This window comes from Rhinichthys klamathensis, unplaced genomic scaffold (genome assembly GCF_029890125.1).
Source record: "Rhinichthys klamathensis goyatoka isolate OS25496 unplaced genomic scaffold, OSU_Roscu_1.1 h1tg000281l_1, whole genome shotgun sequence".
Lineage (NCBI taxonomy): Eukaryota > Metazoa > Chordata > Actinopteri > Cypriniformes > Leuciscidae > Rhinichthys > Rhinichthys klamathensis.
Genome location: NW_026606800.1, coordinates 9045598 through 9066829, shown reverse-complemented (window position 1 = coordinate 9066829; position 21232 = coordinate 9045598). Strand labels below are relative to the sequence as shown.

The 21232-nt window shown below is 38.0% G+C and overlaps 1 protein-coding gene across 2 annotated transcripts in view; it reads right to left on the bottom strand.

Moving 5' to 3' along the window:
- Positions 1-21232, bottom strand: part of nbas (NBAS subunit of NRZ tethering complex) — a 256303-nt gene that overhangs the window by 43812 nt on the left and 191259 nt on the right. For both annotated transcript variants that reach the window (XM_056269320.1, XM_056269321.1), the window contains exons 47-48: positions 15678-15767; positions 13417-13612 (exon numbers count right to left, since the gene is read on the bottom strand). In XM_056269320.1, coding sequence (XP_056125295.1) covers positions 13417-13612; positions 15678-15767 — 286 coding nt within the window. The remainder of the gene's footprint in view (positions 1-13416; positions 13613-15677; positions 15768-21232) is intronic.

The window sequence follows — 21232 nt, the reverse complement described above, 5'->3', positions numbered from 1 at the left end:
CAATGTTGTTAAAAACCATCCTCAAATGTTATTAAGAGCAGTCAAACAGTCATTCACGCACTGCTGGAACATATTGACGGAAACTCATTGTGCTCACCCTGAAGGCAGCAAAGGTCATTGAGACAGCGGCAGTGTGTTAGAGAGGTGAAAAGTGCCTTGATCACACACCAAAAACAATAGACTCAATATAGAATCATTGCAGTGCTTTGAAATCAACAAATACTGTACACACACATGCACAATTTTTCTCTCTCTCTCTCTCACACACACACACACACAATGGTCTAGAGACAGATCAATGTTCTAAACTGCCTACTACATTTTTCCATCAGCAAAAATGCTGTGAAATTTTAAGTCTCAGAGTCCATGCTTGAGAGACGAAGAGAGCCAAATTAAAAGCAAACCCCCATTTCATCACATCCAGTGCACTGCATTTCCATCCTCTTTCTTTCTTGCTTGCTTTTTTCCCTGTTTCTTGTCGAGTAGACAGATCAGACTCTTGACCCTTATTTGCTATGCACCAGTTAGCTAGAAAATTATACATTGGAAAGCCCATAAGACTATATGAAAGGAAGAGAGAATAAGAGAGCTTGACCTAATCAGAGAACGAACGACCTCTTTTACATATGTTCTACATAAGACTGACTTACGGAAATATTCAACAGCTGTTCACTTCTTCACCTTTCCTAGACACACCTGTTTGTTTTTACACAGCATTCTTTTTTCACCTTTTAAGTGTCTTTTTTTATTTAGTCAATATTTTGACTTCAATGGCATTGATTTTTCATCAATTTTGACATTCCAGACTTTTTGGTCCTGTTTATTGCTTTGGTTATCACTATGACAATCAAACAATTTTGGATTTAATCCCACATTTAAATACGTTTGTCACTCCTGAAACCTAGCCGTGTGTTCAGAGCAGTAAAAAAAAAAACTCTTTAAATTGTGAGTGGGTTATATACAGACAGCAAACAAAGAGGGCTCCCTTTATAATCACTGAACCTGTCAATCACTTCAGTTCAGTGCTTGCTCCCCGAGTTCTGCACTCTTGTGAAAACTCCCATTATAATCAATTAAGCTGGCTACACTGCACAATGAATCTCTTATATACATCGTGTTGGCTATAATGAAAGGATTCGCGAGCGTGAAGAACTAAGCCAATGAGCTTGTGCTGAAAAATCTCTAGCGTTTTGAGTGCTATTGAGCAGATTCTGACTAACTCAAATGCCTCTGATTGGCCTTTGCACTCACGCGCTCAACAAACAATCGGCTACAATACTAAACGCTGAAAAAACACATCGTAAACGGAAACATTTGATGCTCTTCACAGAGAGTTCAGAGAGAATAAGACAAAATGTATACATTTTCAGTATCGACTTGGCAATGAACTTGTTGTGCAGACCCTGAGCTTTTACCGTATCAAAATAATTCGTTAGCAAGTTACTGAATTAATGCTAACAAGATTAGGCAGCTGCTTACCAGTTGACATTCGCTGGAAACATTTAAGCAGTTAATCACAAGCTTACTGCTGAAAGGGGCAACACGAGACTAAACGTCATCATTAAAATACTTCTGTCACATGTCAAAACCCAAATGCCCCTGAACATAGCACTTTCTGCTAGTAACATTTATTGTTTTAGGGAGTGATACACTCTTCATTCTCAGCTAGAGGAAAATACGAACATTTTTTAAATAATTTTCCAGGACAACAAGATTTTCCAGGACATTTGACATTTTCTCTCATTTTCCATGTGTTTTCCAGGACTGGAAAATTGGTCATCAATTTACCAGGTGTAATGTATGGTGAACTCCAAAACAAGGGAGAGGAGGATCCATTCGCAGTGAGTTTATTAACAAAATAAACTTAACAAAACCAACACAGAAACCAGAAGACCAGGGAACAGAATTGAGCGCACCAAACAAACATCCATGAAAGGACAAGACTCGCGAACGAACACAAGAAACACTGGGGTATAAATACTAGAGAGGTAATAGGCAAACAAGACACACCTGGGAATGAAATAAAAACTACAAAAACTACAAAGGACTACAAAAATGGCACACAGGACAGGAAACAGGAACAGAAACAGGGTCAAATGCAAACTAAAAGTCCAATAAACAAAACACATGAAACACAAAGCCAGGGAATACGTAACACCAGGTTTTCCAGGACGCGCTGGAACCCTATCAACATGTAAATTCAAATAAATGTGCACACAAAGAAGGTTCAGTTTACCGGTGTTTAGCTTTTTCAAATGTGCAATCTTCAACATACTATAGTCATCTTCATTTATATAGCGCTTTTAACAATGTAGATTGTATGTTTATCTCTGTAAAGCTGCTTTGGAACAATTTACGGTAGCAGAGATTGTTTTGGCATTATAGCGATTTTTGAATAATGTTATTTCCAGCTAAGGTTAGTTTTGATTGATTCTCTTCCAGCAAAATTATCATTTGTTATCAAATTAGGGGCCACTAAGACGACGGCGTTCTCTCTAAACAGACTTTAAACGCGAACCTGTGACCTGATGGCGTTCACATGCGCATTATGAATTGATTCTATAGTTATATTCGTTTGAATATATGTGCGCAGGTTTGTAATTTCCCTACAAACCATGCCTAAACAAACTACTTGTCTTGCCTATACATTAGATCAAGAATTTTGTTTTATTTTATCACTTTGGGGTACGCGAACCGGATTTTCAACAACGCTTTATCTGTAGAGTGGGAAAGGGATCCTCCATAGGGAGAGGATAGTTGACACTTCAGCACTGCATTGTCATCGGGTCCAGGCGAAGTGCTATTTTTTTTCTTGTATAATAGAATATAATAATATAATTTTCATAGTCAAGCTTAAAGCATGAAAGAGGCACTGCACTTGTTCTAAAGCATTGACATATATGTAACAAAAAAAATGACACAGTATGTGCTCATGTGAGTAGTTAAGAGCACAATGTATCCTGTCATTGGACAAACTCATACCTGTCAACACTCCCGTTTTTCCCGGGTTTCTCCCGTTTTTTAGCCCTATCTCCCGGACCCCTCCCGGTTTGTTATTTCTCCCGGGAAACTCCCGTAATTTGCATGGCCCAAACTCCTTTATGAATAATCGGAACAATATGTTTGTCCGATGTTGACCAGTTGCCAGATCTTGTATTAAATGCATTATATTCACACAATCCACACACCATATACAATTTCAACCCGGTTGTCATCTCAACCTGGCAACCTATAACCCAGTTGCGCAGTCGCGGAAAGCTTAACCCGAAATAGAGTGCGGCGCGGGACTAGATTTGATGGCCGAGTGCGAGCGCGGGCGGTAATGCACTCACTCTGTGTGTGTGAGAATAAAACGATTCGCGGGACTCCCGCAAACTAGAAATATTTATGAATAAAACACAAAAAACTAATACATTTTTATTCATCTGTTGCAGAAAAGCAACAATAACAACAAAAACGATTTACAGGCCAGAGTTTATATTTATAACATGTTTGCAGCGTTGAGCGATGTAGCCAATCACAGACATATGTGTTGATTTCTTGAACGCAATGGCCAATCAGAAGCATTTAAGATGGACTCCCCTCACCGCTCAAAACTGAATGTGTGAAAGAGAACCCCCCCCCCCCCCCCCCGTGCCGAACAAATCTCCCGGATTTTGAAAACCAAATGTTGACAGCTATGGACAAACTGCACCACCTACATCAGCACCATAGCTCCAACAAACCCAGTGCACATGCGCCAACAGCTGCACCACAGCTCCAACAAGACTCCACACCTGTTCATATCCAGAGATGTTGAGTTTTGTTCATTTCTTTTTTTAATGAAACACCACTTGACTCTGGTAAGCTGGGAGACCTCACTGCTGTTAGCATGATTGTATGTGATTAGCTGTTCAGGCAGTCCCTTACAAAGGCAGAATGTGCTCCTCTTAGCTTCAGAGAAAAAGAGAGAAAGAGATGAAGAACACAGGCAGAAGTACCTGGAGCATAATTAAATATTAAGTCGGCTCTTTGATTTATGCAGAGCCAGAAGTCAGAGATTACCCTGTGCTCTCAATCTACAGCTGATCCAAATCCCAGCACTGGGGGACTGCGGGATGGGCAACACAGAAGTTTGATATTCTAATCCTGTCTTAAAAGAACAGACGTTCAGATGAAGGACTTTGCAGAGAGGAACGCACTCACAGTTACAGCATAGGAGAAAATGGAGATCTACCTTGATCAAAGGAGGTAGAAAACCAAATGATCTGTCTAGTCTTGTCTAGAGTCAGTGAGTGAAGTTGTAAACTCAGCTTAGACAGGACCGATCATTTCTAAAATCTTGTACTTATGCCTTTCTTTTTCACATGATGTAGTGTTCAGTGATGACAAGCTATTTTAAAACTGTAGCTCTCCAAACTAGAATCTACTTACAATTTAAAATACAGTGAGCAACCCTTTTGAAAACATTAGCTTCAAGTGTACAAAAAAGTAACTATTCCTAGAAGATTTTGACATGTTCTTTGAGCAGTGTTTATCAGGCACATAAATCAGGTTTTCCCAAACTGTGATTTGTAAAAGATCTGCAAGGGGTTCATGAGTTGATGAAAAGCTAATAATTAATTAAATCTTACATTTAATTTTAAATACAATTAAAAAACTAAATTTTTCAATAAATAAGTGCAAGGACTCAGACTCATTTAAACGAATAGTCTAAACACGATAATTCACTAAAATGATTCAGTATTACATATGAATCTGTGAATCGCTGTTTTGTAACAAACTGATTCATAAGAGAGGTTGATTGAGAAAGACGACAGAGTTTATTGATTACAGTCTCCAGATGTGTTCACATTCATTGCTTTTCTGCTAATTTTCGCAGTCAAAAATGTGTAATTTAAATTGGAATATGTGTGATCAGGAATTTTGCTTGAGGGTGAAAGATTTCCCAATGCAGATTCTGCACCAGGTTCAAGTTTGTCATACAAATTTGACACGATGACCAACAGAAAGCTCTAATTTCTCTAGTCTTTCTCTACCTTCAATGTGCTTGTTTTGATGTCATTATTTGTATATTAATTTTGCAGCGCATTTTCATAAACCTTGAATTGGGGGCGTTTTGAACAGTATGGCATAGTACATTGAATCTTCTTTCAAAAGACTAATACAAATTAAGATTTTCCATGATATGCATACTACCACCATGAAATCATTATTGTTTAAATAAAAAAAAAATCAATTGAACAGCAGGATTTCAGAAATGGAGATCAATGTCCCTATGAATGTTGGTGGAGTAACTTCCCCCCACTTAACCATTGTGACTCTTGCCTCTCTCTTGCAGTCACATACAGTATGAGCACATGCTAATGGAGCTCCAGGCCAAGGACGGAGGTATTTGATGGATCACGGCTGTCTGTATGTGATGAGGTGCACGTAAAACCCACTGTATCTTCTCAGCGCTGGCATAAATCTGCCGCAGGTAAAACCGTTTCCATATATAGCCCAGGTTCAGTGTGCTCTCGATTCCTGAGAACATTACGTCAAAGCTGAGTCACCTTTAAGACATTGAACACCTGAACTCAAACCTCTGGAAACCTGACCTCAGGCCTGCTTAATGTCATTTACAAAAGTAGGACGTGCTCCAGGATCAAAAGCCTTTGTTGGTCCTGGAACAACATTCTTATTAACCAACCAGTGCTCTATGATATTAAGAGTAAGGTAAGACACTGCAACAACATTGTTCCCAGTCCAACATGTCCTCAAACCTCGTGCACTTTTGGTGACGCAATGCTGCATAGACCGTTGGGAGAAAGACCGCACTAGTACAGGCTTGGAAAAGGGTGGAATTGACAAATAGCATATCCTATGGTCTTGTGATCCAACTGGTAACAGCAATGTTGTTGCAGGACCTACCTAATCAGGTTTTGCCTCTCCTGAAAGCTTCTTGTGTAACCTTTTTCCACTCACTGAAATTGCTTCCATCACACTTTCTTCAACACCCTCCTCTGAACCCTAACCTATCCACATGATAGCACTTTCCCTTCTAGCAGTTTTGTTTCTGAGAAAAAAAAGAAAAATTAAAATTCACTTTCACAATGATATGGCTAAATTCAGAATTGAATACTAACATAATGCTCTTTGCCATAGCTTAATATGGCAGAAGTAGCCGATGTTTTTTTCTTAGAAAAACATCTGAAAAAAAAAAAACGGGTTCTTCTTATACTTGGGGTCTAGAATTTTACATGTCAATAATACACCCACAACAAGTGGCGCCAAATATGTGTAAAACGAGTGTGTCAATAAATACGGTGTGTCAGAGAGAAATGTTAGAAGATCGCGAGTGCAAAAAGAACAGTCTAAGAAAAGCTTACAGCCTAACAGCCGGGTGACTGTGACAGTACCTAATTTTAAAATAATTTGGTAGGCTACATGGTTTTCACTATGAGATGGATAGCTTAATTCTTATTGTTATATAATTCAGATGAGATACAGGTTATTTTTAAGCTATGCCAAATTTTTTTTTTTTTTTTTTAAATGTGAATGTACATTTTACCAGTATTTACCATACTTTCAATATGAAAAATATACAATATGAAAATTATTTTCAAATTTAAAATAAAGATTTGGTCTTTAAAAAGCCCTTTTCCCAAAGGTACATCTTGAAAAAGGGGGGTCATCTTATATTCAGGATTGTCTTATATTCGGAACAATACGAAGGTTCACTCGCATTACTATAAATGGGAGAAACTGCAGCGCGCAATATATCGGAATAAATCCCGCCTTCTAAATAACACAGCCAATCGCCAATTGGTAAAGCCATTGCGTCACTGCTGATTCCAATAGAAGCTCCGGTTCTCATAGAAACAGATAGTGTCTTGAGACACTCTTTGGACTACACATACACATTGTCTGGACAAAATTTTTTCAGTTTTATTGCTGATTTGAAATATGTTATTTAAATGTAAATTTGACGAGCAGGTGTTGAGATTTCAGAATTTACCTATTCAAGTAGATAGTAGTTGGTCTTGCATCCCCAAAATAGCTGCCCGGAGGCACTGCAAATATGGCTGATGAGTGAACTGACATTCTTGAAAGTGACTGATACAATGTCATAAAAAAAAAGAAAGATTAGTTGAAACTAGAGGAATTTCAAGGAATCAGAAGTGGAGAAACTCTCACTAAGACCTTGGGAAGTTAATGCAGCAAAAGTGCAGCAAGTGAAACTTACTGACACTTGAAGCCTGTGAAGCGGGAGATGATGTAAGCGTGGCCCCGGGCTGTGCCAGGGAGGCGGGGCTAATGACAGAGGAGAGTGACACGTGTGAAAGAAAAGAGTGCTTGTGACAGACCGAAGCTGACACACTGCCAGTGGGTCTGATGTCACATCACGCTGACATTTTTAAGATAAGTCTGTGTGTGTGTGTGTGTGTGTGTGTGTGTGTGTGTGTGTGTGTGTGTGTGTGTGTGTGTGTGTGTGTGTGTGTGTGTGTGTGAGAGAGATATTTCTGTAGAGTCAGAAAATCTCACCACACTAAAATGGTACAGGATACAAACACATTTACATTAATAAAAAATCCAAAGTGAAAATAACCACATAAAAAAAAAAAAAAATCGGATGAAAACAGACTCATGTAAAAAAATATATTATATTATTTAAATGTTTGGGGTCTATTAATGAAAAAAAAAATCCTTTCTATTCAGGATTCAAAGATATAAAAGAGAAAAAATATATATCATGGTTTCCGCACAAAATATTACATAGCACAATATTTTTTAACATAATAATAATAATAATAAATGTTTCTTGAGCACCAAATCAGCATATTAGAATGATCAGGCATGAAAACGGGTCAGGGGTAAAAAAGGTGAGAAGGACATATATACCCCCCCCCCCCATTACAATATACCGCTCGTTTTATAACATTGAGGACATGCAGAAATGATTTAGAAACACAACAGCAGCTACATATAGAAAATACCCAAACATTTTTTTAACCATCACTTTTGATCTAAAATTCGTCAAATTCACTGTCTGTATCTGACAGGACAGTTAACATTGTAAGCTAACTTACTCAGGCTTGCTTTCCGACGTGCCGTTCTTTGTTCGTCAGCATTGAATCCAGTTGTCAGACTCGCGGTGTAAAATACTTTGAAAACAATTCTGCCCCACTCTGACTCGGATTGGCTGTCAGGTATCGGCATTAGGAATGATGATTGTTTTTTTGTTTTTTTAAAGCTGCGAAGTTTATAGAGATATAGCGGGTAAATGTTGACCACGACAAACCACGTGACAAATCTGCGACAAATCACGTAGGTGACCCATTTTGGTTTCAAAACGGCGAATTTCGCCGAAAGGTGAGGAGTTTTCATGCCTGAATGATTTCTGAAGGATCATGTGAGTAATGAAGACTGGAGTAATGATGCTGAAAATTGAGCTTTGCCATAACAGGAATAAATTACATTTTAAAATATAGATTTTTTTTAATTGTAAAAATATTTCACAATATTACTGTTTTGACTATTTTTGATTGAATAAATACAGCCTTGGTGAGACGTCTTTCACAAACATTATATAATAATAATCATATACTATAGAATAAATAATAACAATATTATATAATAAACTCGGCAACCTTACTGACTAGTAACTGATTAGTAACTAATAAGAAGGCTTCAATGTGGTGCATTTAGCTCTTCCTCTGTAATCAACAAGCACACACACACACACACACACACACACACACACACACACACACACACACACACACACACACACACACACACACACACACACACACACACACACACACACCTCTGGATAAAGAAATTCAAATGGCACTGCTAAGTATAGGCATATTAAAGCATGCACTCCAGGGAAAATGAAGACCTTGTTTTAATGACCACATTAACCCTACTCATTAAGTTGGTCTGCGGTTAAACACAAACACATACACACACCCTTCTGTTTAACCTAAACACTGACAGCTTCTAAACATGACAAATGAGTCCAGTTAATCAAGTCAAAAGGACCATGGCAACGAAAACACCTCATGCCTGATCCCAAAAACACACACGCACACCAACGTACTAATATTCATTTGCACTCATTACATCAATAACTACTTCAGAAACCAAGTAAACAAGGGAGTCTGGGACACGGATAGCTGCCAAATAAAGATTCTCAATTCAGACTGACAAAGCTGCTGTCCTCAGCCAAACGAACAGTAAACGCTCACAGGGACCGTGACATTTTGTTGCCGTTAGGCTAAGACGAATGGCTACAATTAAGACACAAATATCCACGGCCAAAAGCCATCGGGATGAGGATCTGAACAAAAGTCATTGCGATGCAAAAGGGGTAGAGATCGTTTTCAAAACACAGGCAGAAATTGCCAGAGAAAGAGAGATAATGCAGGTAATTTCAATCAAATTTCTTTTGAAATATATTTTGGAAAATATTTTGGTGAGGTCAAATATATCAATAAGAGAATTTGCAACATTACGTTAGTTTGGACAAGTTTTTCAAACAATGCATCATATAGCAGATTATTAGACACAAATCACTAACATCTAACATCCTGTCCTTGTCCAGAAAGGAAATAAAGACATCATCAAAGTAGTCCATGTGACATCAGTGGGTTAGTTAGAATGTTTTGAAGCATCGAAAATACATTTTGGTCCAAAAATAACAAAAACTACGACTTTATTCAGCATTGTATTCTCTTCCGGTTCTGTTGTCAAGCCGCGTTCATGAGTCCGCAGTGACGCTGATGATGTAAGACGCTGCTGATGTATTATCTGGTGCGTCCGTGTATTCGGGTTCAAATAAATATGGCTGGGCAAAAAAATGCAAGTCTTCCTCTGTGTCGAAATCCTTAGACATGTTTGCGAAGATTGTTTTGTTGACAGCGTGCGTCTCCCTCAGACTGTAAACGAAGCTCGGGCGCACCAGATAACAGGTCAGCAGCGTCTTATGTCAGTAGCGTCACTGAAGCGGATTGACAACAGAACCGGAAGAGAATACAATGCTGAATAAAGTCGCAGTTTTTGTTATTTTTGGACCAAAATGTATTTTCGATGCTTCAAAACATTCTAACTAACCCACTGATGTCACATGGACTACTTTGATGATGTCTTTATTTCCTTTCTGGACAAGGACAGTATACCGTACATACATTTTCAATGGGGGGACAGAAAGCTCTCGGACTAAACTGTGTTCCGAAGATGAACGGAGGTCTTACGGGCTTGGAACAACATGAGGGTGAGTCATTAATGACATAATTTTCATTTTTGGGTGAACTAACCCTTTAAGCACTTTCCAATGTTATAAGTTTCAATGAGTTTATATATTAAGCATCATAAACTAACAACACAATTTTTTTTTACAGGATCTAATAATTTTGGTTAATGTTAATGATAACATAATTGCTCATGAGGAATGGGCTAAGATTCTTCAGAAACGCTGCCAGAAGCTGGTGTCTGGTTACACATTTTGCAGCAGGTCATAACAGCAAAAGGGTGTTCTACTAAGTACTAAAGACGCTTGCCATGAAGAGGTTGAATAATATTGACACTGCAGAAGTCATTAAAAGTTGCATTTTCAGTTGAATTTGGGGAAACCACTTGAAACATTTGTTGTGTTGAGCTATTTCAATTACTTTTTTTTAATTTGTTCATTGCAAACAGCTGAAAGTCTGTAAACCTGACTTGCAATGGAAGTTTAATAATTTCGATTACAACTGTATATTAAAAAATATGCTTTAATTCGGCACAGCGTAAACAGTAGCAGCAGTTTTAAGGGCAACAAGTTTACATTTCCATCTGGATCATGTTGCTTACTTTTTTTTTTGGCTTGTTAATATATAGGTCTAGCCTACAACTATAAAAATTTTGCTTTAAAAAAAAAAAAGTTATTCACATTTATAAATACAGAAAATCTATACCTGCATCTTTCCAAAGTTGAGTCTCGATCTAGCAGCTCACTGGAATAAACTCCAAAGATCCTATGTATAGGAGTGACCTGTTTTGAGTTTAGGTGGGGAGTTGACTGTCAAGACAATTTGTGAAAAAGAGGGAAAAAAGTGCAACCTCAACAAAGCAGCAACAAAACACACAGCTTTACAGAATTTCCTTACAGCTACGATGATTTCTGTCATTTTAGAGGGAATCCCATCAGCAATTAAACCCGTTGAAAGCAAGTGAGAGAGTTATCAAATTCCTCTGACAGTAAGTGAATGAGACAAAAAGTCCAACCACTCTCATTCTGTCTGTGATCAAAGTCATTTCCTTAATCAGACAACCGTGCAATAACCGCTTTCCATTGCTCACACACGCTTCTCCCTCTTTCTATGAGCTTTGACGTTTCCTCTTTGTGAATTTGAAACGACGGCCCCAATTCGGCTTTGATAAAATTCAACAGTACTACCTCATAAATCAGGGAGATAAACACCACCGCAACACAGCGGAAGTAAACAACAACAGAGAAACATACAGCTCAGCAAAACATGCAACAGAACAAACAGATGCGAGACCTGAAACGCAGCTCCTGCTTGGCAGCAGTGAAGTTATGGTTGCTATGGTGCTGGGCAGGATGGGCCAGTGCGCGAGTTAGGAGATGATTAGTTTGGGATACAGGGGGTAGAACTGTTATATTAACAGACACACACGCACACAATCCTGTGGGCATGAACGAGCACACTAACAGAGAAAAGCAAAAATACCCAGGTACCGGCATAAATAAAGACACACGTACACCTGGGGCAACCAGTTGATAACCAGACTCTGTGGCTCATGATATAAAGCAGTCTCCGCTCCTCGGCAGGCAGACACGCGTCGGCAGCGTTCCGTGGCCTGATGCCCACCGCTCAGGGCGCACAGGCCCGGCTCAGCGCTCCCAATCAGGATTTAGGCATCGGAGTATGTGGCCTCCGTTCGAGGACTCCACGCCTCAGTGAAAAGGAGCCAATCCCCTTTCCCTTCCCGCAATCTGTTCATTTTAATTACTCCTCCTCCTTCAGGGCATGACTTCTCATTACAACTCCCCTCATTTCTCTTCCTTTTTCAGATCACAATAAAGACACAAATGATTCATTTTGTTGAGGAAAACAAAGCTATTGCCAACACTGGAGACCCATTGTAGGGATACGGCCAAGCAATAGTGGAAGCCACAATTGAGGTAATTTCAAAGAGAAGTGAAGTGATAATCTGTGGAATTAAAGGTTAGACTCCATCCTAAATGTTCAACATGCCCTAAACTAGTCAAATCCGTAAACCACTACATGCCAGAAATGGCTCTTTTCAACCATAAGCTTGATATGCTGTTGTTTACCATTGAATAAAACCAATCAAGGGCTGATTGGAAACTGGAACTATAACGACAATCTTGAGGGGCTCTTTTCCTTTAAACCCCTGAAGACTGAAAGTTGCATTTAATTATTCTATTAAACAATTGGCAGAGTAATCCTCTTAAAGTGAAACCAAACATCTGATAGCGTATGCTTATATAAATATTCATTTGCATGATTAAAGTTTAGTGAAAGAATGGATTATGTGATTTGGTGGAAAATGGATTAACCGCATGTGTATTTTTGTGCTGTGGGTTGAGTGAGATGAGGTGACTTTTCCCTTTATGTCAGAAAACAAACTAAAAAACTATTATGGAGGTATTTTAATGAAAAAAAAGTCATTAATTCTTTCATTAATACACTTCTATAAACCACCAATCATTTGTCTATCCATCCATCCAGAGATTAAATTTCTTTTTTACACAAATAAAGTCTCATTTCTTCTTTTGAACACTAAGGAAATCTGTTTTAATGATCTGTTAATCGTTTAAAAATGTTAATTTTGGAAAGTGTACAAACAAGCTCCCACTATTGTAGGCGGATTAAAAATTGCATTAAAAACTATAATTCAATTATGTTCAGCTATATTTATCTGATCTCTTTGACTTTTGTAAACCAAAAGTTTAGCCAGAAAAACTAGAAGGTCATTCTCCTGAGAAATCATTGACAGACTTGGACAGAAGAGTTTCATATAGTTCTTCTATATGTTCAACTCTTGAATTTACTCAGCTGCTCTGGTACATACTGCCTGACACAAAACACCACATACAATGGCAGAATGACATGCTCGCATCCCCAAAGCAACACGAGGTGAGGCCAAAGAGCATGGCTAAGCAGGCAATCAGTAATCCCTGGACCAAATACGTCTCACTCCTTCCCACACACTACTACTAAATGCATGAGAATAGTCAAGCCATTCCTATAAGCACATGCTAACTCGCAAAGGGCTGCGCTGTAAAATGAGATTACATTCACAGTGCCTCACAGAGGAAATAAGCTAATACTGAGTCACAGATGTGGGAACGTAATAATATTTATGTGTGAAGTGTAAATCGTGTTTTGTGCCAGTGTGGGTATATGCATTTTTTTTCACCTTTCTGTTTGGCCAGCAGGCTTTCAGAACGGCTTGGCTCCTGAAGAACACCAGTAGGTGGATGTCTTGGTCGCTGAGGCTGAATGAATGTTCTAGGATCTGCAGGACCTCAATTCGGGGTCGGACGGGTTTAGCATCGTCCCCACAAAAAGGACGTAACCATGCCAGCATGTCCTCTGATGTCACCATATTCCCACTAAAATAAATGAACGTAAAATAGTCTTAACACTACATAAAATCAGGAAAAAAAAAAAAGAATCTGCATTTTGCTTTCTTTATGTACACATGCAGTATATTACAGATCATGTATGCACTACAATTAAAAAGTCTAGGACAAGTAAGACTGAAAGAAAGTATTCTTTAATTCAGAAAGGATGCATTAAATGGATAGTATATAAAATAGATAGTAAACGTTTACATTTCAAATAAATCATGCTCTTTTGTACGTTCTAGTAATTGAAGAATCAAGGAAAAATATGTATCACGGTTATCTTAAAAATATTCAGCAGCACAGCTGATTTTAACACTGATTTTAATAAGAAATGTTTATTGAACACCTAATAAAAAGCATAATGAAATGATTTCTGATGGCTCCTGTGACCCTGAAGACTGGAGTAATGATTTTAATGATTTTATTATTTTTTCACAATATATAGAGACTTTGCTTTAAAAACATGGATAGTGTATATTCAAATGTCAAAGTAAGAGTACATGTAAATATAATTAGATACAATTATATTACAAACTGTTTTTACAAGTAATTACAAATTGTACAAAAGTGCATTTGATTATTGACCTAGAAATAGTGCTCAAATATTAAATATTTTATAATGGTACTTTGTTTCACATTTTTTAAAAATGCAAAAAATTGGCTCAAAAAATCTGACAGGAGGAGCCATGTTTGAACAATAAAAAGGTGGTATCTGCACATGTGATCGTACATCAATTTAATTATGTTAATTAGGCTAATGAACTTTTCATTTGTCAAAATAAGTCTTTACTGGGATCACTATTAATAAGTGTAATTATTTACCGAACATTGGTTTCTTGTATCATGTTATTACCGCTTCTGCTTCATGGCATGCCAAACAATCCCATTTAAATGGTTAGTTCACCCAAACATGAACATTATACATAATTTACTCACCCTCAAGCCATCCTAGGTGTATATGACATTCTTCTTTCAGCCAAACACAATCGGAGTAATATTAAAAAAATATCCTGGATCTTCCAAGCTTTATTATGAGGAACCATAGATTTTGAAGCCCAAAAAAGTGCATCCATCCATCCATCATAAAAATAATCCATACGGCTCCAGGGGGTTAATAAAAGCCTTCTGAAGCAAAGCGATGTTTTTTTTCTGTAAGAAAAATATCCATATTTAGAACTTTATAAACTATAATCACTGGCTTCCGGTAACAGCCGTACGCAAGTAGAGTTCCGGCGGAAGAGTGACCTCTGACCCGACGCATGACGTAGGATGTAGGAGTAGCGTAAGCTTAGGTGAGTCGACGCCTCTCGCGGTTCAAACAAATAGAGCTGAGCAACAAACTCAAGCTCATCTTCTCTTATATCGAAATCCTCAGACATTTCTCTTTAAAAATTCTTGTTTTAGACTTCTAATTCGTGACCGGTGTTTTGCTTTGCTCTATCCTCTGCGCTTCCGTGTTCGGACAATACATCATGTGACGGGTCAGAGGTCACTCTTCTGCCAGAACTAGACTCGCGTATGCCCGTTTCCGGAAGCCAGTGATTATAGCTTATAAAGTTCTAAATATGGACATTTTTCTAACAAAAACACATCGCTTTGCTTCAGAAGGCCTTTATTAACCCCCTGGAGCCGTATGGATTATTTTTATGATGGATGGATGGATGGATGGATGGATGCACTTTTTTGGGCTTCAAAATCTATGGTTCCCCATAATAAAGCTTGGAAGAGCCAGGGTTATTTTTGAATATAACTCCCATTGTGTTTGCCTGAAGAAAGAAAGTCATTTACACATAGGATGGCTTGAAGGTGAGTAAATTATGGGATAATTTTTGGGTGAACTAACCCTTAAACTGCAGAAACATCCCTGTAACCCACAGCAACTATACAATAAACAGTATATATCTATATATATATTTATTTATTTACACTAAAGATTGTCCTTATACAGCTTTAACTAACATCTTATCCCTTCCTCTGAGGTCAAATGGACAACATTGTGTTTCAATAATAGTAAATGGTATAGGAACATTGCAACAAAGGATACACCTACCCGCTTTGTACATTAGTGTGCACTGCTGCAACAATTCCTTCCAGTACCTTCAAGGGGTCTGCATAATCTTTCAAGGCGTCCTTGTCACCACTGAAACACAGACACACACACACACACAGCTTGAGTTTTGATTCAATGTCTTGAGGCTTTTAAGTGGCTCTATGGCTGCAAATGGTGCGTGTGTGTGTGTGTGTGTGTATCGAAGGAAGGAATTTTCACACTGAGCAATCTTAATGCTCTTCTGCTGATGTTCTAGCTGCAGGGCTCCTCCCTTCTCTTCTGGCCTTTTCTGTCTCCCTCCATTAAAGGTGTTTGTGTTATGCTTTCATGCATGAGGCTGCACCACCTAATTATGTTTCTATTAATAATTGCTTTGTATTTGTATGCCAACATTCTCTTATTTCATTCCTACTGCTGCAGAAAACACTTTGTCAGTCTGGCGTTAAATAATCTTTGGCCTCCAGAGACCGTTCTTCAGAGCTGTCCTCTTCTCCATGATGTCAACAAAAGCTCAGTTTTGCGGTTCCCTTCAGTGCTGTTGTATGTTAGACCTTACCATATCTCTTTGGTTAAGAGATATCACAAGTCAATAAAACATGAGCGATGCTTCGGCGGGGATGACAATTTTCAGCATGTTGCTTTCAACATCCTCTGTATAATATATATTATTTACTTCAGCTGTATTCCCACAACTGTTTTAAATCTCACTCAGTGGATGTGCTTTATAAAACAATAAGTGATTTATTTTCTCCAGACTTTAATCAGCAGAACGCTAGTTGGGACACATTTTTTAGCTTTGGCCTTGCTGTAATCTGCAGAGCAGCCCGTTTTATTGCTACAGCATCATTAAAATGTTCATGTAATGTTAAATTCAAAGAATTGCTCTGACATCCCTCTGGTACTCTGGTTATGAGAAGTTTAAAGGGTTTATTTTTAATTCCCACATGAATGAATTATCTTTTAATCGCCTAATATATTACATTCTGATTGTAATACTAATATAATAATCATACAAAGATTACAAAGTTGTCAATGTCAATGACTTTTCTATGACAATATTACTTAAAATATTTCAAGGTTTGGGGTCAGTAAGATTTTTTCTAAAAAAAAAATGTATAGTTTTTTTTAACAATTTAATACACCCGTCCCTTGTTGATAATTAATCAATTTCAAATAAATGCAGATCTTTTGAACTTTCTATTCTGTTCTATCCTGAAAAAATGTATCATGGTTTCCACAAATATATTATGCAGAACAACTCTTTTAAACATTTATAATAATAATAAACATTTTCTGAGCACCAAATCATCATATTAGAATGATTTCTGAAAGATCATGTGACAATGAAGACTGGACCATCAGCTTAACCATCACAAATTACATTTTAAAATATGTTAAAATAGAAAACGGCAATGTAACATTTTAATAATATTTCATGACATTACTTACATTTGACTGCATTTTTGATCAAATAAATGCAGCCATAGTGAGCATAAAATACTTACTTCTAAAATATTTTAAAAATCTTACCACGCCCAAACTTTTGAACTGTAGTGTATACAAGCCACTTAATCTTGAAAAAAGATTTAAACATCAATAAATCAGATATCAACCGCAAGCCAGGATTTAGAAGAAGCATTTAAATATTTCAGCATCCCTTCAGTATTTAAGAATTTTAGCATCATCAATTTTACGATGCAAGGAGCAAAATCTTAAAACCTTGCTTTAAACTTCACTGCACCACTGAACGCAACTACACAGTAAATACACCAGTGTCCTTCATGAAGCAACACTGTGATGCTAAAGGATTATTTATACATGAAACGCAACCGTAATCTTTTACTCCGCAGATATAAACATCAATCATGAGCAGCTTGGTAGACCACAGATTCACACGTCCTTTCAAAGAGAATTTCCATGTTGTTAAAAACAGGGCACAAGAAAGCTGAGTACAGTACATCAGAGAATACAGTTTGATGAAATAAACTTTACAAAATAGTCTGACAATTCCCTGCACCCAAATCATTTCATTGTTAACGATTCATTTGCCCACCTCTACAAACCAGTAATTAGCAGCAGAAGACAGGAACACGCTTTCGTTTTAAGCAATTACCTAGAATATGAATCACTCCAGGAGAGAGAAGAGGGGGAGGCTGCATCTGAATAAAAGCAACTGTAATCAATCTTAATTTTTCTGACCATCGTTTTCTCTGATTCAAGGGACCTTCACTAATCCTGCTTGATTACAGATTGAGCTGAAATGTCTGACTAATAAGGAGGTGCATAATGACGATTCCCACTCTTTGATGGTCTTAGAGATTTAAAAAAAAAAAAAAAAACTTTCAAAAGTATTTGGAATTGTAAAAGTCTATTCACAGCACATGCAAAATAAAAACAAGACACAAATCACTAGTAAAAAAGTAGGGATGTGTTGATAAAATTCTGTTTGATTCTGATAAGATAATTGTTTTATGGCATATCTGACAATATTAAACTTTTAGACGATATTTAAAAAAAAACAGTTTTGACTGTTACAAGTGAATTTAGGCACCACAACATTATAATTTACAATATTTAAAAAAGGATATTCATATAAAAATTACATTTAACAGTGTTATTAAAATATTATTTTTAAATAGCTAGATAATTAGTTTTTAAAGATTCACTTTAAGTGAGCTACATTGCAAAAGTAATGTACAAGTAAAAATGCTTGAAATAAGCATGATAGGTTGGGGTGATTATATAAATTCACACACACACACACACACACACACACACACACACACACACACACACACACAGTTCTCGTAACCAATGTGTGGGATGCAGGAGAAATGGGCAGGAATAAAGATCTGAGCGACTTTAACAAGGGCCAAATTGTTAACAAAAATTGTTATCCCTGAAAAGGGTTGTGGGTTGCTCGGGATTAGCAGCATTGAGAATTCAGAGAAAACAGTGGTCCGAGGAGGGACAAACCACATACCATTGACAAGGTGTTGGGCGGCCAAGGCTCATCGATGCACGAGGGGCAGCAAAGGCTATCCCGTCTGGTCCGAGCCAACAGTGTGGCACAAGTCACACAGCATTTTAATGACGGTTATGGGAGGAATGTGTAAACACACAGTGCATCGGAACTGGACCTTGGACCAGAGCAAGAAGGTCATCTGGTCCGATTAGTCCTGTTTTCTTTTACATCACGTGGACAGCCGTGTACGTGTCCACCATTTACATCGGGAAGTGATGGCACCAGGATCGACAAGCCGGTGGAGGGAGTGTGATGCTCTGGGAAATGTTCTGCTGGGAAACTCTAGGTGCGGCCATTCATGTGGATGTAAATTTGACACGTGCCACCCACCTAAATATTGTTGCAGACCAGGTACACCCCTTTATGACAATGGTGTTTCCTGGTGGAAGTGGCCTATTTTAACAGAATAATGCACCCTGCCACATTGCACACATTGTTCAGAAATGGTTTGAGGAACATGATGAAGAGATCAAGGTGTTACCCTCGCTTCCAAATTCCCCAAATTCAATTGAGCATCTGTGGGACGTGCTGGACCAGCAAGTTCCACGGCGGCACGCAGAGGACCAACTATTAAGCAGGTGGTCATAATGTTTTGGCTTATCAGTGTACATTTTGGTCATTCATCCATTCACCAATATGTATCCCTGATGAAAGTTTTTTCTTTTTCACAACATGTTCTCTAACTAAACAGGAATCCTTTGAAAAGTTTTTGGCTGTATGTCTGCAAGATTCAGTACTTGAAACTTGCTGAATGGGACATAATCTACCACCAAGGCAAATTATTAAAATCACAGTAACAGTCTTTCCAGACTTTTTGGGATCTTAAATGTTGGTTTGAAACCTTAAACAAATAGGTTCACAATATCCTGCCTTTTATAAGTTGTGGTGAAAAATAAGAGATTGGTTCAAAAATCTACACTGGCTCTACCCTACTCTCTGAACTGATAGTATTACTAAGGATAGTGTTATTAAGAACCAGCCAGCAGGGAAGGTGGTGACCTCCAAAAAGCAGGAGATGAAAGGTAAGAAAAAGAGCGAAAGTGAGCTTTAGAGGAGAGAGAGATGAGAGTCCAGGGCAGAGGCCAACATTGTGTTTAACTCAATCAAGCAAAAACACATTCAGTCTGACACAGGTTAATTGAGGGATAGGCCATAAAGACACAGATGGAGAAAGGAGAAAGAGTGAAAGAGAAGGCATTACGAGAAACGAGCGAGGGTATAAAACAGACAGGGAGAAAATGAGGGTGATATTAAGAAAACAACATCGGTGGAGAGAAATGTACGGTGGCCGAGAGAGCTCAACGCGCTGCAACTGAAGCAAACACATGCAAATAGAAAAAAACACATACAAGTAGAAAAAAACGTGTGCAAATAGAAAAAAAACACGCCTGCAAATAAAAAAAAACCCATCATCATCAGTTTCACAACACACGTGTGCTCCAAATACAGAAACGCACTGCAAAAGTTCACAACACAACCAAATACAGAAATGCTCTGCAAATAACACGGACCACAACGGAAATGTTTCCAGGGGAACCAAATAAGTGACGAACCCGGCTGGGACGTGAGCTTCCCTATGCCATACTCCCTTCGAAGGGCAGACGGCAGAGCCCTTAAAGTGGGCCTTTGGAGTGAGCAGAGCTCTAGTGTGCCATTATAGCCGTGTGGAACGCACTTGATGAAGGAGCAACGAAAGACAACGTAATTCCCCATTATTTTCACTTGGGATGTTCCCATGACAACGCAGCACGGCGTCCATCAGCTGAAGAGCTGTTCTTACCACAGAAATATAATGCTGTTAACATAATGGTTGCAAATACATTTTTATGTTTACTTTACAAAAAAGCTTTTAAAATATGCGTGTATGTGTGTCTCAACTTTAAAACTTTGGACCCTACATTACCAAACATTTCTTATGAAACTTTTCTTATGAAACAATTTGTACAGTGTAACTGATGAAAGATAAATATCATTCCTTCATGTTCTTCCTCTCTATCTTTTTTATTTATTTATTTTAGTTTTCAGCTCATTGTTCTTTTCTCATTTGTATTATAACATATTGTTAATACATTTTGTATATTGTATACAAGGTGTATGTCATAAAAATATCTGTATGTTTTGCAAAAATAAATAAATACATAAAGTAGAATTTTAAGCTGTAAGCACCAGCACGCATAGATTTATGGATATCTATGCCATGACGTCCCAGCCGGGTTCGTCACCTATTTGGTTCCCCTGGAAACATTTCCGTTGTGGTCCGTGTTATTTGCAGCGCGTTTCTGTATTTGTGTTGTGAGCTTTTGCAGCGCGTTTCTGTATTTGGGTGGTGTTGTGAGTATTTGGAGCTCACGTGTGTTGTGAAATTGATGAAGATGTTTTCTTAATTTGCGGGGGTGTTTTCTATTTGCATGCGTTTTTTTCTATTTGCATGCGTTTTTTTCTATTTGCATGCGTTTTCTTCTATTTGCATGTGTTTTCTTCAGTTGCAGCGCGTTGAGCTTTCTCGGCCACCGTAGAAATGAGCAGAAGT